The 20,034-nt window shown below is 37.8% G+C and overlaps 1 protein-coding gene across 1 annotated transcript in view; it reads right to left on the bottom strand.

The window, feature by feature from the left end:
• The window catches only part of LOC114663754 (collagen alpha-1(XXVIII) chain-like), a 179,102-nt gene that overhangs the window by 5,685 nt on the left and 153,383 nt on the right, over window positions 1-20,034 (bottom strand). The window contains exons 28-31 of the mRNA XM_028817679.2: window positions 14,501-14,569; window positions 13,168-13,248; window positions 13,040-13,075; window positions 1,692-1,728 (exon numbers count right to left, since the gene is read on the bottom strand). Of these exons, the coding sequence (XP_028673512.2) occupies window positions 1,692-1,728; window positions 13,040-13,075; window positions 13,168-13,248; window positions 14,501-14,569 (223 nt within the window). The remainder of the gene's footprint in view (window positions 1-1,691; window positions 1,729-13,039; window positions 13,076-13,167; window positions 13,249-14,500; window positions 14,570-20,034) is intronic.

Raw genomic sequence — 20,034 nt, 5'->3', positions numbered from 1 at the left:
TTCTCTTCAAACACAACAATTTATAGAGAAAAACTGGAGGCTTTATGAAGGAACACAAAAATACATGGACTAAAGATTTGAGGAGCTGAGTCAGCCATTAAAATGTACACTATAGCATGAGTTTAGGTGGAAATCCAGTGGAGATGGCAAAAGTATAAAGGCTGGAGAAGTAATGCTTTGGGTCTTTTAAAAAATGGCGGAAGAGAAAATAAACAGTGGTTCTTTATAGTAGCTAACTTGAAACAGACCTGAGGGTAGAAATCAAACAAGACTATCTGACATCAGACAGGATGGCACTTGTGCACAGCATTGAATGAAGGAAAACAATACGAAGCAGTGTAGAGGAAACAGTTTGATGTGTGTGGTGAAATGGTTCAGAGAGCTGGTAGAAGGTCTGTAGACAGAACAGATCTGACGAAAACATCAGAGGCAATTATTAAAGAGAAACTGGAGAAAGAAAAACAGGAAAAGGAAAGTTGAAGGACATTTAAGGGGGCATCAGTTGTTTCTACATGTTAGCTACCTTCAACATGAAAATTGATCCATACTTGTCAAGGTGGATTGATGGACTTGGAAAAGCAGAAGTGCTCAGTAGAGACTAGAAGGTAACAAGGATCCCATTCTGAAAATTAAATGGCAAATGGAAAAACTGACTTCCTTAGTAACATGTGTCACACACGTGCGCATGGGAGACAATATACTTGTATTTCCCCACCGAATCAGGGGTTGGCAGTACCTTCTAACTCTTTCTCCTTTTCCCCTGCAGACCTACAGAACAACCAGCATCTTATGCCCTCTTCTGGACCTCAGAAGTCTTCACATACCACCTCCTCTTCGTTGTTTCCAGATCCCACCTCCTCATGACTTCACTTCCGGTTCCAGGACTACACCCATCTATTACATCATTTCCTGTATGTCACACACACACACACACACATACACACACACACGCACACACACACGTATATATATAGCAGCCATTTTGTAACAAGTCACAGTTCTGTTTAGAGCTCATGTTTATAAAGACCTATCAATTTCAACTGCTGATTTCAAATATACAAGGTGGATCCTCAAACCTTTTTCTTTTGTCTTTGTGATTATTTTACAAATGATAAGAATTAAAGGATGAAGAATTATGTTCTTTTTTTGGAAACACTGCTTTTCTTTCTGCATACCATTTTCAGTTGAAAGCCGAGGTTACACAGAACTATGTGGGAGAGCTGGGAGGTGGACTGTGGGTTCATGAGAAGAGGCTTGGGATGAGGGAATCCAGAATGAGAGGAGTAAAGCAAATCACAAAAGGGCAGACAGAATAAAGGTGTTAAAAGGTACTAGAAGAGCAGGGGAAAAATGGGCTACAAAGATGAGGGACAACAGAGGATTGCGTAAAAGGAAAAGTAGTAAGGGGATGTGCCAAGGAAGGGACTGAGTGGTCCAGTTTAGAAGAATAATAAGAGACAAAGAGATAAAGGCAGGATCACATGTGCCAACTGAAATCTAGTTAAGTGAAAAGTAGGAGAGGCAGAGAGAGGAAAAGAGAACGTGGAAAGGTGGGCTGGGAAGTCAAAAGAGCTGAGATAGTCAATATGGAAACTGAAGTCCATATGCCAGGACTCAGCACTTCCGAAATCTCTACTTTTTGTAATTTGTTGCAATCAGGTAACACATTGAAGAAAAATAATTGAACTTACCACACATTTTTCGGATTAATTTAATAATTTCATTAACCTGCCACAAAACAAAAATAAAATTATGGACATCAACAAAATTGAAGGGGATGAAACATCAGTCTCTCATTACTATCCATATATTTTAATATTATAATTTTAAATACATTATCACTTGACATACAATTTTATTATTTACTAGCCAAAGTACCCAGCCTTGTCCACGCATGTTTGTATAATTTGTAAGGTATAAACACACAAATATTTGTGTATTTTTTAAAATGTTCACCATTTTGTCATTGCTGTCTGAAATGCAAGTGTCACATCTTTAAGCTACACTACCTCTCTTATAACTCTCAATTTCACTGCTCTATCATGTAACTATTCTTGGAATTATGAGCACACTTATCATCATCATTGTATTATCATCTTAGAGCAGGGGTGGACAAATTCATTCCTGGAGGGCCGCAGTGGCTGCAGGTTTTTGCTCCAACCCAATTGCTTAATAAGAAGCACTTAATGCTCTAGAAACACTTCTGCTTCATTTTAGTTATCTCCCTCATTAAGATTTTGAACCCTTATTGCTTATTTAAGTCTTAAACAGCTGCATTCTCAGTTTTTAATTGCTCCTTATTAGCAATTAGATGCAAATGACAAAAGAAACCAGCAGTTATCCATTTTGCTTGTTACCCTTTACACCTGTGTGTATTTATCGTGCAATATTTGGTTTAATTAAATACTTGGAAGGAAAGAGAAGAGAAAAAAGTGAAGGATTGAGAATTACCCATCCGTTTTAAACTTCAAAGTATTTGGATGATATCCTTAGAATGGAAAAAAAAATCTAGGATATGAGAATGACTTGACATAGCAGAGTTAAAGCACTAACAAGCCATGAAATGTAATTATTGACAAGGATCGTTTTCTAATTAAGCAACTGGGTTGGAACAAAAACCCGCAGCCACTGCGGCCCTCCAGGAATGACTTTGCCCACCCCTGTCTTAGAGAGTTTCTTGTTCCCGTTCTTTAAAAAATTATTTTGTTCTGGTATGAAAACTTTCTCCTATCATTATTTATCATGCGTCCTCATATGAAAAATGAGAGAGTTATAATGGTAGTAGGTACAGAGCTTTCCTGCTAATGTTTCATTCACACTAAGACTTCCTTAAAGACAATATATTTTTTTTAATATTTATTGGGTGCACATATAGAGTAATAATACTTTTACTGCTGCTGAGCTGAGAACACACCACATACATAGGAAAAACTGAAAGTCAAAATCATTCATCATCATCAACTTGGCATGATACCACCCCGTTTCTTGATGGAACTTTTGAAAGGCCTTAAAGTGTAGATTTTAAATTGTATCAGCAGTAGTATGCATGCAAACCTTCATGAAATTCGACCCAGCTGTTTTCAAGTCATGCATTTTTTGGTTCCAACCCATATTATAAGTTGGAGCGACAGCAGCCTACAAGAAAAAAATTGTGAAAACTGGTTCAGCTATTTTCACATCAATGGTAAACAAACAGGATTTTTAGATCATTGGGCTGAAATAAGGTCCTTAGTGTGCAAATCGGATAAATCACACGAAACAAAGCCAAAACATTCAAACAACAAAGGATATTATGATTGAATTTATATAGAAGAGTTCCATGAGGGTATAGAAGTGCACAGTAATATTTAACAGTCCAGATTGCACCTGCAAAGTCTGATTTTAGGAAAAGAAGTCAATCGTTCTCCAAATGATGTTGCAATCTGCTAAATCATAAAGTTCAGCTGATGTTTTATTACTGTATTGTAAGTTATTTTCGTCATATTGCATTTATTATTTTTGCCACTTTCTTCGGTAGATATGTCATTAACTAAAATCACATTCAGTTTAGAACAATGCCTGGCATCTTTAATCTCTGTTCTCAGAATCTGGTTCTGTCCATGAGAAATGAATATGTTAACAAGGGAGACAGGAATTTCCCCAGAGTTGCTTTGTTAACTGAAACGACAAGTGCAAAATTGGTAATAGCACCACTGAAAAGAACTGCAGTCAGTTTATTTGCATTCATTCAAAAAGCTACCAATGAAGTACAATGCTCTTTACAGCTAATAGCCTAGTAAGATGTTTGCAGTGCAATTTTAAGCTTGTTTAAATATCATGAAAAATGTCAGTGGAGAAAAGTCACATCTTATTGTAAATAATATGTACCCAAGCAGTGCAGACAGAACTACACATGAATAATTTAGTTTCCATAAATGTACTTATAATAAAACATTCATTATATGGTACTCCAAAGTGCTGTTAGTCACACTTGAGTGAATATGAGAAAAATGTTCCAGTAGGAGTAAAAATGCTGTACATCAGCTAACAGTATTTTTGGCAGCTAGTCAATAAGAAACTGTTTAAATATACGTCTCAGGTGATAGGAAACAGCTTGGGTTTTCTGATTAGGAAAACCGCAGATTAATCCATGAAATGAACTTAAACTACACTATGAAAAGAAATATAAATGAAGTTTTCTCTGCCAAATAAGTGATAGGAATATGGAATTGCATTAGAAAAGATCTCTGGAGCCACTAATGTAAGTCACAAAGTACCCGTTGCAGATTGCTCAAAGTCTTCATGCTAACTGACTGCAAAAGGGTGCTGTAGCTTTGGGTGGAACTGGAATCAGAAGATGTCTCCACTGAAAAAAACTGCAAGCCAATTGTCATAAACAAATCAACTAATAGTTAGGAAAACAGTGCTGAGACTTGTTTTAAGAATTATAATGAGAAAACAGCGCAGTAAAGTTAGATAACCAAGAATAAAAAGGAACACATGACCATAGACAAACTGTACATTGTAAATCATAGCAGGGCAAAATATCCATAACCATGAATTTCAAAAACAACAAATAGTTAACACAAATGTCTTTTGAACGAGTCCAATCTTGGACAACCAGGAAGTGCTTGTGGATGACCTTTATACGTTTGACCAGGTGATGTCACACACCACACACTTCCAACAGGCCTGACATTACAACGATTAAAAAATAAACATCAAATTGGTGCTGCCCATAAGGAAAATAATATGCCGTCTGAGAGATCATAATTTATTTCTCAAATTGCTAAAAAGGTAATGAATACAAAACAAATGTGGCCATGAGATTCCTTGAGATTTTAAACCCCTTGAATAATTTTTTGAGGTCAAAGAGACATTTAAAAAAAATCGAAAAAACAGACCTGATCAGGACATCACACACTTCTCTCTAAAATATCATGAGACTATTTGTGAAAGCAAAGAATCATCAGTATGTTCTGTTGTTTTGTAATCTTTTTCTTTCATTTTTTTGTAGTTTAATTCCCTCTGAGAGAATAATTTGAACATAAAAACAGGTAAATATTTTGATTTGCAGTCCACATTGTAATATACAAGCATTTGTTTTAAAAATGTCATGAGGAGAAATGGTTAATTTAACAAAAGACAAGAATGTATTATGAGAATGGTTGATGTAATACAAAAAATGTGCTAGGAGATGATCAGCAGATGCCCTGTAAACAACAAGACTGCACAGTTGTCTCATATACAGAGATTTCAAGGGTAATAGCTGTACATAAGAGATATAAGAAGAACAAGAGTGTAGTAGAATAGACTTTATTTATTTATTTATTTTTTTCAAATTGATTTTATTGTAATTATTCATACAAATCAATCAATTTTGACAAATAATAGGATTGAAGGAAAAAAAAAAAAACAAGTCAATCCTCACCCCTGAGAGAGAGAGCATGGCTAACAGAGTAAAACTTAAGGCTTGTAGATATACCTAAATTTATTAGTTTAATAGACCAGTAGAGATGCATGGAGAGGAAAAAGAGATGTGGAGATAATTGCTTCCTCGGTGCTTTAAGAGCTTATTCTAAAATTTTATTGATTATATCCTGCCAGGTTTTAAAAAAATTCTGTACAGAACCTCTAACTGTATATTTGATTTTTTCCAATTTCAAATAGTATAAAACATCGGTTACCCACTGACTTAAAAGAGGAGCGTTAGGATTCTTCCGGTTTAGCAAAATAAGTCTGTGTGCTAAAAGTGTAGTGAATGCAATCAGTTTGTTTGTCCTTCTCCACTTTGAACCCATCTGGAAGTACATCAAACACAGCTGTTAATGGGTTAGGAGGGATTGTGACACCAAGGCTGTCTGAAAGGCACTTAAAAATTTTGGTCCAAAATGATGTTAATTTGGTGCAGGCCCAAAACATGTGACCCAGTGAGGCTGGGACTTGATTGCAGCCTTCGCAGGTTGGATCTTGCCCTGGAAACATTTTGGACAGTTTTAGGCGAGACAGATGTGCTCGACATATAATTTTGAGTTGAAAAATTGTATGCTTTGCGCATATGGAGCTCGAGTGAATTCTCTGCATTGCTACTTTCCACTCCCTTTCAGATATATTGATTAAGAGATCTTTTTCCCATTGTCCTCTTGGATCTTTGAAAGGGAGGGACTGTAAAATAATTTTATATATTGCAGAGATGGTGTCTAAGTCCTTGAAATTGAGCAATACTTTTTCCAGCGTGGACGAGGGTTCAAGATGAGGAAAATCGGGCAGGTTCTGTTTAACAAAGTTCCTAATTTGAAGATAGTGAAAGAAATGTGTACCTAAAAAGTTAAATTTGGAATGTAATTGTTCGCAGGATACAAAGATGTTGTCTATATAAAGATCTCTGAGCAATTTAATCCCAAATCTTTTCCAGATATTAAAAACTGCATATGTTTGCAAGGGTTGAAAGAGGTGGTTCTCTTGCAGAGGTGCCACAGATAAAAGCTTCTCCATCTTAAAATGCTTTCTACATTGGTTCCATATTCTGAGTAAGTGAAGCACAATTGGGTTGTTAGTATATTGCCGATACCTTGCATTTATTGGGGCACAAAGCAGGGAATATAAAGAAGTACTGCAGGATTTTACTTCTATTGCAGACCAGACCTGTGTATGTTTATCTATTTGTCTCCAGGTTTTTATAGCTTGTATGTTAGCTGCCCAGTAATAAAACTGAAAGTTAGGTAGAGCCATGCCACCTTCTGCCTTAGGTCTTTGTAGGGTCACTCTTTTGATACGTGGATGTTTTGAGTTCCAAATAAATGAGGTTATTGTTGAATCTAATTGATGTATATTGGAATGTTTTGAAATAAAAAAAGAAGCTTAGGAAGAATATTCATCTTAACAATGTTAATTCTTCCAGCTAGAGTGAGATGAAGGGTTGACCATCTGTGACAGGAGTCCTATCTAAGAGTGGATTTAAAACACAATTAAAGTCCCCGGCCATTATAATTTTATGAGTATTCACATTGGGGATGGATGCAAATATGTTTTGTATGAATTCCTTATCATCGACATTAGGTGCATAAACATTTATCAAAATCATTTTACAGTTAAATAAGTTGCCCATGACCATCACATATCTCCCTTCCAGATCAAATACTACATCTGATGCTACAAATGGGACTGTTCTATGTATGAGAATTCCCACCCCTCTAGTTTTCTTTGTAAAGCTAGAATGGAACATTTGGCCAGTCCAGTCCTTTTGCAGACAGAACTGATCCTTGCTTAGTAAATGGGTCTCCTGTAAAAATACTATTTTAGTGTTTAAACCTGTTAGGTGAGAGAGTACTTTCTTTCTCTTTAATTCGTGATTCAGGCCTTTAACATTCCAGCTCACAAAGTTGACTGTCCCATCATGGAGATATTGATTCTGAGTTTTTGATGTCATTTTATAGTCTTAACTGGAAGTGAGACAGCTTTAACCTTAATTTCCTATTTCCCCAAGAGTTATTGTCATGAAGCCTGTTGTTACGTTGGTAGTTATAATTATAAGGATTAAAAGGATAGATTAGATATAGCCTGCTCTCTTTCTCTTCCCCCTTATCCCCCCCCCCCTTTTGCCTCCCCACATGAGGCTGGACCCCACTTCACAAAGTCTCTGTCCTCTGACATACCTAGAGATAGAACACGTCCATAGCAAAACAATCCCCCACGCAGCGGCGTTTTAGTACAGATATCTATTGCCAATATAGTTTAAATACTATATGCCTAAAATATAATCATTAACAAACTATAAGCATAAAATATATAATATAACGTTCAGCAATCTTAAAGTAATAAGATAATAAACCCTGGGGATGGTGTTAGACAGTGGTCCAGGATGAGCATAGTAAGTCTTAATGCAATAATAACAATAAACCAAGGGTATGATGTTAAACAGTCTCCTTTAGGGTAGTAAGAAAAAAAAAAGGGTTAATTTCTTCCACACACACATCTATAACTGTAATTAAAACATAAACAGAAAGCGTCCGAGAAATGAAAAGGATGTATAATTATAATACCCGTATCATTACAAGTGGATCAGATAGCAGGTGATATCTCCTTGCCATGCCATGACAGGATGCGACTCACTATTGTGTTTCAGAATAGTGTCGGGATCAGCTTTCTTAATTCCTTTTCTGCTTCCTCCTTGCTTGAAAAGACGTGGTATTGGCCTTGAACATCCACTTTCAGTTTGGCAGGATACAAGAGGCTGTATTTGATATCGGCTTGCCGTAACCTCTGTTTAATGTTGTAGAAGGCTGCACGTTTAGCAGCTGTTGCAGGAGAGAAATCAGGGAAAATACTAATGTGGTTATTTTCAAATATAATCTCTTGCTTGCATCTGAGGAGTGCCTATCACATCTAGCTTATATCATAATCTCTCGAAGCAGATAATAAAAGACCTAGATCTAAAGGTATTTGATCTGTGTATGCGATAAGCTACTGCTATCTCGGTATCTGATTTAAAGTCCTCTCCAATTATTTTAGAAAAAAGTTCAGCTGCGAATTTCACTGGGTTTGGACTTTCATGATTCTCAGGCAGACCTTCGATTCTAATATTATTCCTTCTGTTTCCATCTTCCAGAGCAGAAAGTCTGTCTCCGAGTTTTTTGCATTCGGAACTGGCAGCTGTTGCTTTTCCATCAGCGGTGGATGCTAGATTTGCGGCTATTTCAATTTGTGTCGTGAATGCCTGCTTAACATCTTCCAGATGATTGGCAAGTGTGCTCAGTTTAGATGCGCTTTCCTGAATGTGTTCCTCAATTTTATCCAGCATACGCATTTCTCCGAGTCTTTGTTATCCTGCTGCAGCTCTTGCAGCTCCCGCCATAGCAGCTTGTCACTTGCCTTCTCGCTTTTCTTTATATCATTCTTTATCTCTTGCTTTAGTGCAGCGATCGTCACCTTCAGTTCGGACAGGTCATTTCTGCTTTCGAACACCATAGGTGAAGCAGTGGGCTCTATTACAGCTAATGTTCCCGGCTCGCGTGGAGTTGGTGAAAGCGCGGACTGCAAGGCCTTTTCCAGTTTCAAATGATCTTCTCCAATTGGCGAGCTATTGTGACCTGCGTCACTCACACATTCGCTTCCCATTTCACTCTCAACTGGAGACGATGCAGCGGACCATGGTCCTGAGGAGTCAGGGCTTTCGCCCAGCTGTTCCAGGTCAGTCTCTGAAAGGCCGTACCTTGAGTTTGAACTTGGACTTGCTGCTCTGGGTTTGGATGTAGCTTTAGTTTTCTTTTCCATTTCTTTCTGAGCCCCTTTCTTACCAACCATGTTTATATATGCTTGCATATACTGCAGTAGAACCCTCGGGTTGGATAAATACAGGATATCTCAGGATAATAAAGAAATAATATTAAAAAATAACACTGCTGCTAACGGAGCTCCGCTTCAGACGTCCATCTCTCGCAACGGACGAGACTAATAGACTTTTATTTAGATAAGTTATTTAGGTATAAGCCAACAGACCAATCAGAGTAAATGTATGCATTAATAAGCACTGTAAATCAAGTTGATTATAAAATGGACCTCTCCCCTAATTACTTTGATCATTCTGCAACAGACGATTGTGATGAATGCTCCCTCTTCAGCATTTGCTGAGCAGTAAATTAAAGACTCAATGGATAAGTCTCCTCCTGCCTGGTTCCTGACTCAAACAAGTTTTATCAAAGTTGTTCTAGTAGAGGATAAGTTTCTTTTTTTAATTAAGAATTTAATTCCTACCACATCCCTACCCCATTTTGTTTTTCCTTTTTGTACTTTCTTTATGTTTTTTGACAAAGTCTGTTTCCCTGTTATTACTTGCTTAGGGCATTTAAGGAACCTGTTGGCACTAGCTAAGGGCTGTAGTATGGCTTCGTGGTTTAATTCATTTATTCACTTTCTGCTCATTTTCATTTGATTTGGCTTCTAATTCTTTGTTTTTGGTTTTTGTCTTGTCACGCACAAGTGCATGGGGAGTAGCTTAAGGACCCGACGGGCACCGGAACAAGTCATGCTAGGGGACAATGGCAGGGTACTAACCTCTCTATCTTTCCAGAAAGAACGAAGCACTGCCGCCATGACCATACCCGGAAGACCATTGAGCCCACCCACTTCTGGGTTCCTTTCTTACATTTGGTCCCTTCATGATGACATCAATTACCCACCTACCATCACGACTACCCCATCAATTTCATCACTTCCTGTCCGTTACTATAAATTGTCCTCCAGCCACTTTTTGTTGTTGCTTGTCTGTACTGGAGTTTACTGACAAAAACCCTTTTATTTTACAGTACAGTGGAACCTCGGTTCACGAACGTCTCAGTACACGTACAAATCGATTTACAACCAACAAGTTCGCCAAAATTTTGCCTCGGTTCACGACTACACACTCGGTATACGAACAAGCCAGTTTCCCTTTCGGTTTGTACATGTTCAGTCTCTCTCTGTGCATTTCCTGTGCAGCGAGCAAGAGAGAGAGCGAGAGAGCGTGCGACACACACACACACACACAAACACACAAGCAGCGCGAGAGAGACAGACAGACGCACACACACAGGCAGCGCGAGAGAGAGAGAGAGCCACACACACACACAGGCAGCGCGAGAGATAGACAGACGCACACACACAGGCAGCGCGAGAGAGAGAGAGAGACGCGCAAACACACAGGCAGTGTGAGAGAGAGTCAGACACACACACACAGGCAACACGAGAGAGAGAGCTGGATGCATAAGGTAGGAAGGCAGTTAAAGAATGCACTGGGCTTGATTTTGTTTTCACTTCTGTTTACAGCAATTGGTTCGTAGTGTGCATTGTTGCAATGTTACTTTTCTTGGTGGTTTATTAAATTATGGATTTTTTTCAAATGTTCATTTTTTTCCCCGTGCTTAAAACTCATTAAAAAAAAGTGTTTTTAGCCAGCGGTTGGTAGCGCTATAACGCGAACTATTGCAGTGTTAGTTTTCTCTGTTGTTCAAGGTTTTCTCAGTGTTATTCAATGTTTTTACATTTAGTTTACTATTACGCTGTGCATTCTATGGTTTGATTAACTATATTTGTGCTTAAAAACTTAAAAAAAATATATATTTACATACAGTTCGCATGGTCTGGAACGGATTAATTGTATTTACAAACAATCCTATGGGGGGAATTGCTTCGGTTCACGACCAACTCGGTTTACGACCAGAGTTTTGGAACGAATTATGGTCGTGAACCGAGGTTCCACTGTATACGGGGCCTAAAAACCCCAAACCTTTACAGTGGTCTTTACAGTGTGTTTCTTTACAGTCTCTTAGTGTAGCTGACTTGATTTGATTAATTACTGAACTACATTTTTAATTAGTTTGAATATTTAGTTTGTTATTTTGTAATTTTGAAAATGTAATCTTTAGTTTTGGAATTTTTGACTATTTTGAAATTTGTTTCCTTAGGATTTCTTTAGTTCTTTGATTTATTTTTGTATTTTCCTCATATAATAAATTACATTAAATAAAGAAAATGTAAAACTAATTAAAATGGTATGTATTTAGTCCAGGGTTTTTATGGTCTTTGCTTCTTGACAACGCTTAACAAACTTAAATTGCATGATGAGAGGGGCATAGAAATGAAGCACTGGCCTATTTCAGTGTGCTCCGGCATTGTCAACTTTGGCCTCTGCAAAAGCCATTTGTCAAGTTTAATGCTTTGTATCCAGTTTTAGGGTTCAGAGTGAAGTGTCCCAACATTTTGCATGCCTTTGGATTCTGCATTTGTTTGCTATTTTTGGAGACTACTCCCTGTGTATATTGATCCCCTTATGCTTTGTACTTTGCCTGTTTTGAGTACTCTTTATTTTTTATGCATATTTTTCCCACCCCTGTCATTTTGCTTTATCAGATCTTCCTCATCATGTTAACTGACATGTCCAGTCAGTAGCAGTCCAATAATTATCACTTTGGGTGTAGTATTCCTTAAATGCATTTATAATGTATTTTTCATAAATTTTAGCAAAAGCTCTGGACCTGAAAAAATAGTATTTGACAGTTGTTTTAACACCAAGATACTAAATATATTCAAAATACATCACTTTATTTATCCACAATGTTGAACTCCACCATTCATTTTAATCTCTTCCACTTTCTATATTAAAGCCTCAGTCCTTAAAATCTTCTGAAACATTAGAAGGCTAATAATTATTCTGTTAGTGAATGATTTGCATTAGTGATATTTTGTGATTTATCCAGTTGTATGTTCACAACATCCAAAACGCATGTATTTTTTGCTAAAATATTGTTAAATAAATATATTCCTACTCAGTGTATACTGTACATTGTATACTGTATACACTAATAAATACTGAATGTGAAACTTGTTTAATCAAATTTGAGCTTTACAATTGAGGATAGAACTGTAAACTAATAATGACAACAGGGGTTGACCTTCAATTTTGGATGAGCATCATGCAAGTAAACATTTCAGTGTACTCTGTTCACATGTCCTTTAATGGAGGTTGTTGCCAAAAATAAAAAATCATGTAAAATGGTGGTGCTCACAATGAAATTGAAACCAAAAATGATGTATTGATAAAAAAACAATGATCAATAAAAATCAAAGTAACCGATTCAGAAATCCCAAAATTCACTTCACATCGACTTTAGCTTGTTTTGTGGTTATGGCTATTGTTACTCCCATAGCTTTGTGCTCCCATTCTGATATAATTGAATACTGTGGTAGAATCTTCTCCTGATTTGGACCCTTATCTTGGTTTTCAGGATGTGCTTGGATTTATTTTTTGGGCTTTATTAACTAACAATTTTCTTTATTTCTCTGTTTTTCCCTGTTCATGTATATTTTTCTCTTTTGTTGCATGCTTTCTGTTTATATTTACTTATTTCTTGTTCCTGTTCCTTGTGTATTTGTTAACAGTTCAATAGTCTTCAATAGTCTTTGTTATTAAATTATTTGCTCAATTATACTGCAAAATGCAATAAATCGTAACAGTGGCAGATATTTGGATATGGATCTAAATATTCTAAATTATAACGAAAGATAACACATACACTATACTTACCGTCAAACCAGGTTCTCCCTTCTGTCCATCCTTTCCCTGAAATACAGTTGCAGTTATGCAGATACAGTATTTAATATTATAAGAATACTTGATTAATTAAAGTTAAACTAAGTAATAGACTGACTTACTGGTGGACCTGGTGAACCTATTTCTCCAATTTCCCCTCTGTCCCCTTTTTTTCCTTGCTCTCCTGCATATCCACGAACACCCTACAAAAAATTATTACATTACCAACTTAATGTGGATAAAATCAAAAAAACTTGTCCATTAAGCAGAACCTACTTATTGCAGATTATTTTATGTATTTATTTATTTTTTTCAGCAAACATTCCCTGTCATATCTTGACTTATTTTGGCCATATTCTCTTAAATTGATTTCCACAAACCAGGCCACCATGTCATCAATTATATAGTTGCTCTTGTTACTGTTAGTGTTATTCCTGAAATACTCCCAGACAGTAACTTCCCATTTATGATCAATTCTTTCCTAAGTATCCATTTTTGAAAATAGCTTCTGTTTAGGCAGCTGACAACCATTATGCTCAATATGCTACATGGCTATGTAGCGTATAGTGAAAAATGATGGACAGTCAACAGCAATGCTTTCTCTGAGCATTCCTCTGGTTGGCATGAGCAAATATTTTCAGTTACATTACCCTGTAAGCACTACTTGCTATTATCCAATATATTATCTATTCTGGTGAAATCCAAAATTTTTATATATTACAGGGCACACTTGAAAATGTAGTTATTAAATGTCATGTTATTTAATCTATTCAGGCAAAAACAATGTATTTGTTCATTTATGAACTGAACCAAATGTTGCTTATGCCCAGAAGTAAAAATAAATTTGCATGGCAACTTAACCATGTACCTTTTAGAGCATTAAATATGACTAGATTATAAAAAAGCATTTAAAGTTGATTTAAAATTGTAATTATGATCCTTTCGAAAGACACATGTGGTATGATGTAAAGCTTTTCTAATAATCTAAACAGTCCGGGTAGCACAGAGTTGAAAACCTTTAGGCAGAGAAGTCAAATCAAAACTGCTCAGATATGTAATTTTTCTTTATAATCTGGAACCCTAATCACTTTTCCTGATTTTATTCTTTGATTACATGGAATACGGAAATTAATTGCCTGGTTCCCATCTTTAGTGTTGTTATGACTATAAACATAATTTTGCATTCCGTTACACTGAGTATAAAACCATCCATTTTTGGCCTACCACACCGATCAGAGATTTGTTTGTTATCTATTTACTTGTACACTTTGTACTTCACCTCAAACCCATCCAGATGTTTTTATGCCAACACAACTTAATTGCACAGTTATTATTGTACAGTGATATATACTACTTCATATATATTACACATACTGGTGTATTTCCAATCAATATATTTAAGGCCAAAATGTATAAGACACTTACAGGTTAACAGTAGATGAATAAAAAAATTACCTTCTCTCCAGGAATGCCAGCACCATTCAGACCTCTGGGTCCGGGCAAACCCTGAAACCCAGGCTCTCCCTGTGAAACCGTAAAAAAGAATCACTTGACTCAATGCGTGCCCCCCATATCCATTAAAAACATTTTGTTTGTACATGTAAAATATCACAATACTAACAAAAAAATCAAAAAACACTAAATACAGTTTGTATTATCTTCAAGCAGACATTAGAATCTAGAAAATATTACAAACTCAGAATCTCTAGTATGCATCACATTTTATAAAATATCGCTTAACAGTATTAGAATTGATGATGCTGCTGTAACAGTATTTGCTACCACATTTAATAGATTAATGAAAACACCTACAGTACAAGTTTGAAGCATCTATGTTAAAACTGCATTTTTCTTGCTTAATTGTTGCACACAGATTTCATGGTGGCACAACGGTTAGTTCTGCTGCTTTGCTTTGGCTTTGTGTGACTTGCGTATTCACCCTGTGTCCGTTTTCACCCGGGGTCTCTGTTTCCCTGCTAAAGGCATGCCTGTTTGGTGATTCTAAACTGACCCGCTGGGAGTGAACGTGGATGTATGTATGTTAAGCTTGCCCTGTGATGGGCAGGGGTCTCACACAGAGTGGCCCCAATTTTGACCGAATGCTGTTTATATTGGCTATAAATTCCTGTGTCCCTGGGAAGGAAATATTGGATTCAGGAAGATGGATGGGTGGATGTAAATGATTAATTTGCACAGACTACACTTCATAAGGTTTTGTATTTTGCATTTTCTATTTCTACGTGTGAAGGAGAAAATAGACCATATTCTGACTGGCGTCAACAGTACTGTTCACTGCTGAATTCCATAGAAGTGTTAGAAAATTCAAATTTATCATTATTGGTGACAGTGTTGATGCATTTTTGCAAATTAAACAATGTGATCTTAGCAACTAAAATTATAAAATTGCACACATAACTACATCTGCTACCAAAAAAAAAATTCACTGATGTGGGAGAAAGGTAATAGAGTAACGACATTGCTTTAAAAGGGAGCCAGTTAAGCAGCAGGAGGAGCTGGTTGTCTGCATTTGTGTTCATCCGCTTGTCTCATCGCCATAACCCTTGTAGAATATCGTTTATACCCTGGATCATGAACCTGTAAGGATATATAGACTGTCTTGTGCCTGCCTGTCATGTGAGTACTGTTGGATTGGCCATCGTGCCTCATCGGAGGCTCCCCAAATCTCATCACCCCTCACTGCATCAGGACTACTCTTAGGACTGTTCATTTCATTACTTACGGAAAGCTTTTCCCAGGATCGTTATCTTTTATTCCATACCACTTCTTCTGTTACTGCTGCATTGGAACTGTGTTAAGGACTTGATCGGGAGTGTTTATTGTTAGGTGTTTATTATTGTGTGTTAGTATTTGTTATCACCATTAGTTGTTTATATTTCCTTGTCGGTGGCACGGTGGCACAGTGGGTAGCACTGCTGCCTCGCAGTTAGGAGACCTGGGTTCGCTTCCCGGGTCCACCCTGCGTGGAGTTTGTATGTTCTCCCTGTGTCTGTGTGGGTTTCCTCAGGGTACTCCGGTTTCCTCCCACAGTCCAAAGACATGTAGGTTAGGTGCATTGGCGATCCTAAATTGTGCTTGGTGTGTGGGTGTGTGTGTGTGCACGCCCTGCGGTGGGCTGGCGCCCTGCCCAGGGTTTGTTTCCTGCCTTGCGCCCTGTGTTGGCTGGGATTGGCTCCAGCAGACCCCCGTGACCCTGTAGTTAGGATATAGCGGGTTGGATAATGGATGTATGGATATTTCCTTATCATTCAATATATCACATAGTTATTTATTTGATTTTCTGTTAATTAGTGTCTGTGTCCCATCGATGGTGTGAATCTGAGAAGCACCAGACAACTACAACGGAAACTTCAGTAAGATAACAATCAAAACTGAAGCATAGTCAAAATGAAAATAAAAGTACAATGTATCTACAGAAATTGAACCTATAATCAACAACATTATACTACTATTGTTGTAAAAAAATGTTATGTTAACATTGTAAAACATCTTTAAGAACATTTATGTTAGATAGAATGCCCAGTGGGGGGCTGGGTGACCTTTTGACCTTGGAACCCCTGCAGATATTGTTTTTTCTCCAGACTAACCGGAGTTTTTTTGTTTTGTTGCATTTTAAATAAATGTTGTTGTTGCTGTTGTTATAAAGCCATAAAAACGCAACAGGAGTGCAGAGTGTCTCATTATTTTAGAATTACTGTTGTCACTCATGTGAGACCTGGGATCCCCTTCCTGGCTCATCTAATGTAAGCAATAGCACTCCGAGGTGAGGAGGGCACTGTCACTAATGGTATATTCTCTTTCCCCCATAGCCCCTAGAAAATGGCCGATGAGGGTTCACAACTCTGACAGTAATGCCCTGGGCAAGCCCTGCCCTTTCTAGTCAGGGCACCATAAAGACTGATGGCCCCAGAAGGTGTCTCATTTGCGATCTGGACTTAAGTCCAAAAGAGCTTCTGAGTGAGAACCACAAAAACTCAAAATGCTGCAGAAAACCCTGCTTTGCCTAATTTTATCCAGTGTCTTTTTTGTTGTGCTGCTCTGCACCCTTTTGCTTTCTTTTGTGTAAGTTAAATGGGGATTACCAGGTTGGTACCCCAATTCTTACCATTCTGAAATGGTTCCTACTGCTGGTCACTCTATATAAATCCATCTTTATGGCAACAATAGATGTGTCAAATTCACATCCTTGTGCATTTCATAACTGTACATATGACAATAATGACCCTATAAACCTATACTACTATTCGAGATTGAAATAGTTATTAATAATTCATATTTAATAATGAATTATTTCTATATAATATATTCATTTTCATTAGGGAAATTAAAATGCATTGTAATTCAAGCAAACAACATTCCTTGAAAAAACTGTTTTTTTCATATGTACAGTATTAGAATTATTTGATCAAAGGAAATTTGGTTGCATCTAATTGGCAAGAGTCTTTTTTATTTTGCTGCAGGACCTGCCTTTGAGGGAAGTGGTAAGTTAGAAGGTGTCTGAAAACACATATCCCTGTTGTTCTAAAATTTAGAACAGCATGAAATTATTGGCTATACAGTTTTATTTTAACTAGTCACAGTACCTGTCAAAGACAGGTAGTACAATCATTAAAAAATATCTGCTACCTCTTGCCTTTGTATACCTTCATTGTCTTTCCTCTGTATTCGCACTGTGGGAATATGGGTCCCCGTCGACTCACAGACAACACGCCCAAACACTAGGTAAACGTCCCAATATTAAATTTATTATTATAATAATGTGCACAAAGCACCTCCACCTCCACTATACTCAATACATTTACATTATTTAGCAGACGCTCTTATCCAGAGCGACTTACAACAGTGTTTGTTAGTTTTTCGCATACCCCTTGGGGTCAGAGCGCAGGGTCAGCCATTGTACAGCGCCCCTGGAGCAATTACAGGTTAAGGGCCTTGCTCAAGGGCCCAGCAGAGTAGGATCTCTTTTGGCAGTGACGGGGATTAGAACCGGCAACCTTCCGGATACCGGCGCAGATCCTTAGCCTCAGAGCCACCACTCCGCCGCTCAATAATAAATCAATAATCAACAATAATCACAATAAACACAATCCTCCACTCCCAGCAGCTCTGTCGCACTCCCTCCCAACTCCGGCTCACTTTGCTGGGGTTTGCCATAGTCGTTTTATATTCCTTGACCCGGAAGTGCTTCTGTCCCTCAGTCCATGTGATTTCATAGCACTTCCGGGTCAGATGAAAACTTCTTTTCTTCAGCCCAGACGTACTTTATTCCTTCCGTCTCCGTGATTAGGGAGTACTTCCAGGCTATAATAAAAACCATTGTGCCTCCCTGCAGCGTCCCCTGGCAGCCCCCACGATATCCAGCAGGGCTGTGCAGTAAAACTCCATTGTCCATGATGCCCTGCTGGAATTCGGGGCACCTCCATGTTGCGGGGAGGACTCCATCTAGCAGCGTGGGGGTATTGTCCGGGATAAACTGCTGGCCATATATCACAGCGCGTGTATGTGAACATCTCTTGACCTGTGCGCCTTATGTCGAATGCTTTCCCTTAATGCATTATTTTCAAGGCACTTTCCTCGCCTCCTGTCTGGTTTTACACTATCTGTCTTTAAAGGCAACTGTCAGCATGCCTCCAATGCCTTTAATACTCCTTTAATACTCCTTGTGCATCTCACACTTGCATTTCCTCTTTCATCACGTGACCAAAGCTAAACTGACCAATCAGATTGCTCTGGGAGACTGGACACACAGACCTTAGCATTTTATTATGAAGTAGATAACAAAAAACAGTGAGTATGCCATTCCTAAGCACATACAGTATCTGACAAAGATGAATTAACAAACAGCAATGCTTTATGTACACTTTTCAGGTGATGGTTGAAGGAATCCTTCTCAAAAATCCTGAAATACAGTAATCACTGTAAAAAATTTGAAGAATTTGAAGGCCATTTTGTAAGCCAATAGCATGTCCATTGTACATACTGTACAATCTGTAAAATAAAGGCTTCATGTTTGAATGCTGTTACTAATGATTAGTTCTGCAAATGACACACAAATGTAAATAAAGTTAGAGCACCATAGACAGTCAAATGAACTGTAGTATGTGCATCCATGGGTGAGGCAAGGCACATGCTCTGTCACCAACTTCACAAGACCTGTAGATACAAGTATCTGTCAGGACATTGAGACTCGACAGCCAGCAAAAAAAAATACAAATAAACACTGCCTTCAACACAGTCACATCAGAGAAAACTACTGATTAACTACATTATTCTTACAGCCTGAATTTGAAGTATGGAAAGAGCTGGAATCCATGGAGGAAATCAACTCAAATACAGCAAGAAATTGCAATCTGTACAGAATCATCTTCACAGTGTAGAATTTGCACATTGTAAAGCATCATTGCTACTCACACACCACCAGAATGCCTGGCACAGGGTAGTGTTACTGTAAATTTTAGGTCAGCTACCTACGGTAGTCCTTTCCTTGATAAACCAGTAACACATTTAACTTGAGCATTCATAGTTTTCATACTCTTTCTCTGTATTTTTAACATTCGTTTTCTCGGAGGTTGCTGCGCTTGCTGCTTCCTGAGCAGCTCTTCTCTTCTTTCGTCGGCATCTTTTCACGTTAAAACTGATTAAGTCAGTGATTGTGTTCAATTACTTAGTACGTTTTCTATAATTTTTCACTTAAGCTGGCACTTAAGTCTTCAATCTGCCTCAAGAATGATTTCAGATATGAAGAGGTAGGGGAAGTGATGGCGAAGGTGGTAGTGATGAGAACGGCGCCCATACGCATGTGCCTCACAGCCGCCCTGCTGGCCGCTGCTGAGAGTTGATTCTACAATAAAATAAAAATAAAAAGAGGAATAACCTTAGAGGTCAATCATCACCCCTGAAAGCGGATAGTAGACATCGCATAGTATATGTGTGCCAAATTTCAGGTGAATAGTTCAAACGGTTTGCGAGCT

The sequence above is a fragment of the Erpetoichthys calabaricus genome, chromosome 13, assembly GCF_900747795.2.
Source record: "Erpetoichthys calabaricus chromosome 13, fErpCal1.3, whole genome shotgun sequence".
Lineage (NCBI taxonomy): Eukaryota > Metazoa > Chordata > Cladistia > Polypteriformes > Polypteridae > Erpetoichthys > Erpetoichthys calabaricus.
The sequence above is the reverse complement of the archived record's forward strand: the minus strand, read 5'-3'. Positions and strand labels throughout refer to the sequence as shown.